This window comes from Aegilops tauschii, chromosome 5 (assembly GCF_002575655.3).
Source record: "Aegilops tauschii subsp. strangulata cultivar AL8/78 chromosome 5, Aet v6.0, whole genome shotgun sequence".
NCBI classification, from domain to species: Eukaryota; Viridiplantae; Streptophyta; class Magnoliopsida; order Poales; family Poaceae; genus Aegilops; species Aegilops tauschii.
Window position 1 is genome coordinate 63,940,968 of NC_053039.3, and position 8,711 is coordinate 63,949,678.

The 8,711-nt window shown below is 48.2% G+C and overlaps 1 protein-coding gene across 1 annotated transcript; it reads right to left on the bottom strand.

Moving 5' to 3' along the window:
* Positions 1 to 2,018: 2,018 nt before the first annotated feature.
* LOC120964337 (DNA topoisomerase 2-like) lies at positions 2,019 to 4,576 on the bottom strand. Its single transcript, XM_073499841.1, has 6 exons — positions 4,091 to 4,576; positions 3,267 to 3,553; positions 3,161 to 3,173; positions 3,024 to 3,054; positions 2,753 to 2,989; positions 2,019 to 2,666 (listed from the first exon to the last, which is right to left on the bottom strand). Exons 1-6 carry the CDS (start codon positions 4,574 to 4,576, stop codon positions 2,179 to 2,181), a joined length of 1,542 nt encoding a protein of 513 aa, XP_073355942.1. The 3' UTR covers positions 2,019 to 2,178.
* Between the last annotated feature and the right edge of the window lie 4,135 nt (positions 4,577 to 8,711).

An 8,711-nucleotide genomic window follows, 5' to 3' on the forward strand; every position in this document is an offset into this window, starting at 1 on the left:
GAAGTATGGTGCTCATAAATGTACCACACAATTACACAGTGCACATTACCACACAATTAACATTACATCTGTTTTAAGACAACATGACATGGGGTGCCCCTCCACAACCCCAGGGTGCTGATCCCTGGGCAAAATATACAGTTCACAGCAAAAAAGGGTAACAATCCAGACAGGAGCAAGTGTACGAGTCAGGTCACCTTGATAGCAGTGCTTGGTGCACCTGAGCCGACAAATGATGGAGGTGCCGATCGCTGTAGATCTCCACCTTAAAGCCGAGTCTCGATAGCTTGAGGATCAGCAGGTCGCCGGGGACGATCTTGTGCTTGTTGGAACAATAGTTCGAGCCACTCACTAGCACCATCTCCCCCTGAAAGATCTGCACCTGAACCCATAACTCGCATCACTTGTTTGCACACCGTCTAATGACATGTGGAGGTTTCAGGACGAGTTAGTGCTTCATCGCGGTTCGGAAGGCCTTGGGAATCACCAGCATGGCAATGTCCTCGGCGTCCTTGATTTGCATGCAGAACATGAGTGGATCCTTGCTCCCTCCTCATGGCCAAGCCTTGCTCTGCGGCCAATCTTCACAGGCTTGCTCATCTCAGCGATCTTGACCTGCACAACCGCCCTCTTGAAACACCGGTTCGTCAGGATGATGTCCTCAGTGTCCTTCGTGCCAGCAATGACATGGACCCGTTGACCGGCGGTGTTCCACTCCGTCTTCATACCTTGTCAGTTCAGTGGACCACAGTAAGTAATCAACGTAGTGCCATGATGCAATGATCATACCAATGCCCAACTACAACTTAATGATCAGTGCACCGTTGTGCATCATGGCAGTTGGAGTTGGGCATTGTTGTGATGCACCATTTAGCCTTGGTCTTAGGAAGCTATACCCATGTTACAACAGTTGGAGTATTCACCGGAAGACCACCGGCTCCACGACACCAGTACAAGGTGATGCTTTTTATGGGTATTCACCGAAAGCTATAGCCAAAGCCGTTGGCGAGACAGAAGTTTGCTTCAACCTACCACACAAGGAGGATCTTCAATGCAATGAGCGACTTGGTCTTCGTGACAATGTTGATGAGGATCCATGGGCAGCGAAATGCACATGGCACAATGCAAGAATCTATGTACTTTACTTAAAGTAGATCATCAAGTATGTCTAGTTCTTCTCGGAAAAAAAGTATGTATATTTTTGTTATTTCTTTAAATATATCTAGCATCGGTGTGGTGCTTGGGACGTCGGTCGGATAATGATACTGAAGAGTCTCTTTTTTCACTTAAAACTAGTTGAACAAGAGCATTTAGATGAGAATTTAAATTATAATGGTTTAGAGGTTTATGATGCGGATGGCTCGAGGGGGAAATAGGATAGGGTTCAAACACTTGACATTTTCAATTGGTGTCCATGGGTTGGCTTCAGATCCAAGGGTTCTACAAAATGTACTTAACCATGGTTTTGAAGTACCTCTTGGTAAATTTCATCTTGTAGATTTTGGCTATACAAGCACGCCACAATTTCTTGCTCCACATCGTGGTTACCAGATATCATTTACAAGAACAAGGAAGGGCTGGTCAGAAGCCCAAAGATGACCAGGAACTATTCAACCTTCGTCATTCACAACTTTGAAATTATATTCAGAGGACTATTGGTATGCTGAAAAATATTCCTATACTAAAAGTTGTTTCATGTTGCATGTATGCAACATTTCACATTACTTGGTTCACAAAAAGATTGCATATCTGTTGCTGCTTGTGTTATTCATAATTTCACACGACTGCATAATGGAGAGATGTCCTAGCCCAACAATGCTCCTTGGAAATTCATCTACAAAGGATTGTTGCTGTACCAAACGGAGACCACAACTATCATGGAGATATTCATGCATTTAATTACTCCGAGAAGTCAGAATTCAAAAGGAGATTCTATAGCTGATGTGGATTCAATACATATCACACAGTCCTCGGAAAATGTAATATGAGATGCAAGTTCATTACCATTGCTTGAAACATTATTTGTTGATGTAAATTATTTTCTCACGCCCTGACATGATACATGAATCTTACATACGAAGCCACCACAATGAAAGTTCTACCATCTAGGTACTACCAAAATAGATTTTTGCCATCTGGGTCACTACGACTGATTAAACAGACCAAAAGTATTGCTACCTACGGAAAAAAAGCTTCACTAATGCGTGACCGCAATTGGCTGCGCACAATTTCCCTTTTAACCCAAGCCAACCGAAGAGCATTTGTAGAGAAGGATAAGAAAACTTCCCTATTCTTCTTACTTTTGAAGATATCTGCTGCCACTAAAATATCATCTACTTGCAGACCTTGTAACTTTTCGGTTGTTGTGATACACTTGGTAATGCTGCATGGATACTCCAGCTTCTTCTCCTCAATTGCAGCAAACCGATCAATTTCTTCCCGCTTCAGTTTTAGGTACCGCTCAAGGAACACATCGTCATGGTCACGTTTCTTGGTTTCTCTATGATGTACTCCATGTATCTCTAAAAATATTTGGGTGGGTCTTGGTGGGGCCTGCATATATTGCATAGGTGTAGATGAATGTGGGAGAGAATCCAAATTGCCTTCCTTGCTTAGTTTAGACTCGGCCAAAAAACGGAGAGTGTTGACAACACTAGTGCCAGCGACTGCAATTTCAAGAAGTGGACCTTAGCATTAGTGCTGCAGCCACAATAGACAAATCAAGGATACCAAAAGTTAACTAATCACATACCCTTCTCAAGAAAAACTTCGGAGAGCTCACACTTGGACCCAAACTTTCCCTGACGAGTGATCAAGGTCTCTTTGGTCGGTGAATCAAAGGCAGGGTCTTCAATGAGAGCATTAACAAATACCCATAGGTAGCCCTTTGCAGTATCCAAATTCATGTTAGCGTGCTTGTTTTTCCTGTTTACGATGCCCCTCAAATAGTTGGCGATTTGGTCTGCAACGTAGTCAACATGAGTTCGACCTCTTATGGTTGCAATTCCATTTACAAAACTGACCTGCAATCCAAACAAAATATCTGAGGTATACCTGTAACAACACGCTACAACAGAGTTTTGCAGGAAACATAGACCACACTAACCTGCCGAAACTAGCCTTCACTTAGACTCACACACGCCTCCCAATGATCATTTACCTTCTGGTAGTTTCTGAAAGAAAAAGAAATTTGGATGATCGGAAATAGTACTTGTCAGAGCTTTTCATGGACACACACAAACTCACAAAAACTATGCGTGCCAAACCTTGGTAGATCGGGTCCTTTGGAAGCAGAGTCAGTATAGAGTTGCACATACTCGGAGAAGCTTTTTGTTGCTACCTTCTGACCATTCAACTCAACCTTCACGGTTTTTCCAAGGGTGCCCGCCATATCGACTACTCTCTTTCTCATGAGTGCCACGACATCATCCTCGAGCTTGGTCATGTTGAACTTGGCAAGATCAGGCTTGAAGGTAACTCTGGTCCAGTTCTCAGACTGCTTGCACTTTTTAATCTCGGGCTCTGACTTCTTCCCCATGTTTTCATAGAAAACCTGCAAAAGCATTTAAGGAGGAATGTCATGATATATCATGCACTTGGTGAATTGGGTGGCTGGTCCTGAAGAATGTACAAGGGACATTAGTTAACTCTCCTGCTGAGTGTGTACTAAACCCACTATATAGTACTCCCTCCGTAGAGAAATATAAGAGCGTTTAGATCACTAAAGTAGTGATCTAAACGCTCTTGTATTTCTTTACAGAGGAAGTAATATTGAGCGTACCATCTATATACAATCCTAATAGACAGTTTAAATTAGATATGTGTCTTCACGGTAAACCTAACTGCAAACTTATGTAGTCAGGTCATACAAGCAATTTTGTACTGAACCTGCCAATTTTCATCCGTTTTGCCTGTCGTAGATACTCCAATCTACTATCAAGGTCCATTTATATGGTCTAAAGAAAGAACTACAGGCCAGATTCTGAACTCTAGTGTGGTCACAACCAAACGCACGTAATTGCAGTGTCACATGGCACATCGAAAAGCAAAAATATCAAACTGTAAAACGCTCAGTCTCACCTGCTTGTACTTCTTCTGCCGGCCCATCAGCGATCTCAATGACGAATTCTGTGGAGAAGATGTTGGTGAGTTTCACACCGTAGACGTTCCACCTGCGGGTGATCTTCCGCTCGTTGTCATAGAAGAGATGGCCGAAGAACAGCTCCGGCACGTAGATGCCCTCCTGCTGATGGATCTCAACGGGTATGCCGTCTCCGTTGTTGTACACAGAGATACAGCAGCCCTCGACGTCGATGTCGACCTGGAGGGAGTCCATGGAGGGGTCGCGCTGCTTGTTGTCGGCGGCGTTGACGAGGATCTCGTCGAAGATCTTGTAGAGGGCGGGGACGTAGGTGACGCGCCGTTTCACCATGGCACCTTCCTCGTAAACCCATATCATCTGCGTGTGCTCCACGACCGATCCAACGTGGGTGTCCGGGCGCAGCAGGATGTGTTCCAGCGGCGTATTCTTCCGGTACATCTCCTCGGTGATCTCCTTGGCGCCGCTCCCCACCATGGAGTTGTGCCGCTAGGGATTTGGTGTCGGGGATTGCGGGATGTGGGGGGAGAAGGGGTGGGGTTCCAAATTTAAGTTTCGGAGTAGGGTCCTCGTGGTGGGGTCAGGGAACGGAAGGCTGAGATCCCGTGGCAATATTGCGGTTCCGGTGGAAATCAAAAAGGAGCATTGGGTTTAAGAGTTCCTTTTTAATAAATATAATAAAGCATGGACTTTACGAGTTCAAAATGGTGCGTCAAGTGGATACAAACACGATAAGCATACACCCGGCCTCTACAGGCTTATGAGTTTTAAGCTGCCAGAGCAGCACATATGGAAATGATAGTGTGTCCCTTATGTAAGCCCTGAAGGAAATATGCCCTAGAGGCAATAATAAAGTTATTATTTATTTCCTTATATCATGATAAATGTTTATTATTCATGCTAGAATTGTATTAACCGGAAACATAATACATGTGTGAATACATAGACAAACAGAGTGTCACTAGTATGCCTCTACTTGACTAGCTCGTTGATCAAAGATGGTTATGCTTCCTAGCCATAGACACGAGTTGTCATTTGATTATCGGGATCACATCATTAGGAGAATGATGTGATTGACTTGACCCATTCCGTTAGCTTAGCACTCGATCGTTTAGTATGTTGCTATTGCTTTCTTCATGACTTATACATGTTCCTATGACTATGAGCAACTCCTGTTTACCGGAGGAACACTTTGTGTGCTACCAAACGTCACAACGTAACTGGGTGATTATAAAGGTGCTCTACAGGTGTCTCCAAAGGTACTTGTTGGGTTGGCGTATTTCGAGATTAGGATTTGTCACTCCAATTGTCGGAGAGGTATCTCTGGGCCCACTCAGTAATACACATCACTCTAAGCCTTGCAAGCATTGTGACTAATGAGTTAGTTGCGGGATGATGTATTACGGAACGAGTAAAGATACTTGCCGGTAACGAGATTGAACTAGGTATCGAGATACCGACGATCGAATCTTGGGCAAGTAACATACCGATGACAAAGGGAACAACGTATGTTGTTATGCGGTCTGACCGATAAAGATCTTCGTAGAATATGTGGGAACCAATATGAGCATCCACGTTCCGCTATTGGTTATTGACCGGAGAGGTGTCTCGGTCATGTCTACATAGTTCTCGAACCCGTAGGGTCCGCACGCTTATTTTTACGATGACAGTTATATTATGAGTTTATATGTTTTGATGTACCGAAGGTTGTTCGGAGTCCCGGATGTGATCATGGACATGACGAGGAGTCTCGAAATGGTCGAGACATAAAGATTGATATATTGGAAGCCTATGTTTGGACATCGGAAGTGTTCCGGGTGAAATCGGGATTTTTCCGGAGTACCGGGAGGTTACCGGAACCCCCCGGTAACTTAATGGGCCTTAGTGGGCCTAGGTGGAAGAGAGGAGAGGAGGCCAGGGCAGGGCCGCGCGCCCTCACCCCCAGTCCGAATAGGACAAGGAGAGGGGGGCGGCGCCCCCCTTCCTTCCTCCCCTCCACCTCTTCCCCCTTTCTCTCCTAGTCCAACATGGAAAAGGGGGGAGTCCTACTCCCGGTAGGAGTAGGACTCCTCCTGGCGCGCCTCTCCTGTAGGCCGGCCGAACCCCCCCCTTGCTCCTTTATATACGGGGGCAGGGAGGCACCTCTAGACACACAATTGATCATTGATCTCTTAGCCGTGTGCGGTGCCCCCCTCCACCATATTACACCTCGATAATATCGTAGCGGTGCTTAGGCGAAGCCCTGCGTCGGTAGAACATCAACATTGTCACCACGCCGTCGTGCTGACGAAACTCTCCCTCAACACTCGGCTGGATCGGAGTTCGAGGGACGTCATCGAGCTGAACGTGTGCTGAACTCGGAGGTGCCGTGCGTTCGGTACTTGATCGGTCGGATCGTGAAAACGTACGACTACATCAACCGTGTTGTGTTAAACGCTTCCGCTATCGGTCTATGAGGGTACGTGGACAACACTCTCCCCTCTCGTTGCTATGCATCACCATGATCTTGCGTGTGCGTAGAATTTTTTTAAAATTACTACGTTCCCCAACAGTGGTATCAGAGCCTGGTTTTATGTGTTGATGTTATATGCACGAGTAGAACACAAGTGAGTTGTGGGCGATATAAGTCATACTGCTTACCAGCATGTCATATTTTGGTTCAGCGGTATTGTGAGATGAAGCGGCCCGGACCGACATTACGCGTACGCTTACGCGAGACTGGTTTCACCGTTGCGAGCACTCGTTGCTTAAAGGTGACTGGCGGGTGTCTGTCTCTCTCACTTTAGTTGAACCGAGTATGGCTACGCCCGGTCCTTGCGAAGGTTAAAACAGCACCAACTTGACAAACTATCGTTGTGGTTTTGATGCGTAGGTAAGAACGGTTCTTGTTGAGGATGTAGACCTTAGAGTCACCCGCCAGGAGGGGCCGGGTTACTCATAATGTCGCTGCCAGAAGCCCGGAGCCAAGTTTGAAGACGACGGGCCAGAGATGGGCTGAGACCCTGATATGGCTTAAGGCCTGTAGTTACAGTCGTTATTATGGTAGAACTTGTAGTGTAAGGCAAGTATAGTTGAGAGTCCGAGCCGGACACGCTTATGAGCCGGCCGGGACTCTAAGGGCTGCTGGGCGTCAGCCTCCCTATATAAAGGGACGACCCGGCAGCGGTTTAAGGGCGAGAACAATCTCATCGAGAGCCGGGCATAGTTGTTTAGCTCCCCGGTGATCGTAACCATAATCAATACCACCTCAAACTGGACGTAGGCTTTTGCCTTCACCGTAAGGGGCCGAACCAGTATAAACCCCCGTGTTCTTTGTCCCACATAACCCCTTCAAGCTTCCTAGCTGCGAAGGCTCCACGACTACGTCCTAGCTCGATGACATCTGCCGTGGCAATTCCACGACAGTTGGCGCCCACCGTGGGGCTGGCGCACGGTGGATTTGAGTTCTTGAAGGGCAGCTTCGAAGGGCTCAAGGGATACGCTGTGGGCCGGATGACCAAGAGTCGTCGCGGGAAGCTCTACATCGACGATGCGGGCTGGGGCCCCGACGCCGGCTCAGTTGAGTACGGGTACCGAGTCCCCTTCGGCGGAATTCATGTCTTCATTGGCAAGATTGGTGAGCCAGGCCCTGAGCCGGATCTCTGCGCCGATCTCATCGAAACGGCTCAGCACGCACGACCCGCCCGGGCCCGGCCTGCCTTAAGGCGCGTGTTTGTGGGATGCATCCATGGAGGGCCCTCTGATCCATCTGGGTCTGGGGATGAGGCGGCCGCCGGCTCTGACGGCGAGTCGGCCACCGATGAGTCAAACTCGTTGTACCAACTTCAAGATGGCAGGCTCATGGGTTGTTCCGATGGCGACAGTATTCCGGACCTTTTTGAGCCGCCAAGTCAGGTTGGAGTTTTTATGGCTGGTGCACAGCCTGTTCAGAACCCCGCTGCCGGATCGGGAAACCCGGTGCCCTCTCCGGCTCAGGTGCTGATGGATCTCACGGACAAGATGACGACCCTGTTAACCGCCACGGTTGACCCGGCGGATCAAGCCCAGCATGATGCGGAGGTGGCACAGTTGAAATTGGATCTAATAAAAGCTAAAGAGGATCTTGCAGCGGAAGGAATCAGGCTGGCTGCGGAGCGGGCGGCTCTCGATGCCCAGACTCAGCTGATTCAGGCGCAGTCCTTCCAACTCACGATGGATCAGAACGCGGCCAATGAGGTCATGAGAAGGAGGCATCAAAAGGCCCAGTCCCGACTCCCGCTGGTTTACGATCCACGCAACCTCTTCAACACGCCAGGTGCAGGGTCTAGTAACCCGCCAGGGGTCATAGCACCCGGGTCTGGACCCCTTATTCAGCCACGAGTGATGGGGCCTCCCCAGGTGCCCCCTGCCCCGCCTCAGTATGTGCCAATACCCCCGGGTCATTATAATAACCCACTGGAGAACATGGTCGCTGCGGCAGCACGGCTGGCGGCTCTCCCCGTTGACGGCGACTCTCCGACGGCTATTGAGACCTGCCGGGTCAGGGAACTCCTTCAGACAGCACTGGCGCAGCAAGAGGCGTACTCCTACAGCCGGGACATGATCCACTCGACCCCTCGTCCAGGCCAGAGCC

What these genes read in the sequence shown, in the direction of transcription:
- LOC120964337 (XM_073499841.1), bottom strand. Translation starts at nt 4,576, where the DNA reads ATGGTGGGGAGCGGCGCCAAGGAGATCACCGAGGAGATGTACCGGAAG. An exon ending in CTGATGGGCCGGCAGAAGAA is followed by an intron (nt 3,554 to 4,090) that starts GTACAAGCAGGT and finishes ATGCTTTTGCAG; the next exon opens with GTTTTCTATGAAAACATGGG. An exon ending in CGAAGTTTTTCTTGAGAAGG is followed by an intron (nt 2,667 to 2,752) that starts GTATGTGATTAG and finishes TTGAAATTGCAG; the next exon opens with TCGCTGGCACTAGTGTTGTC.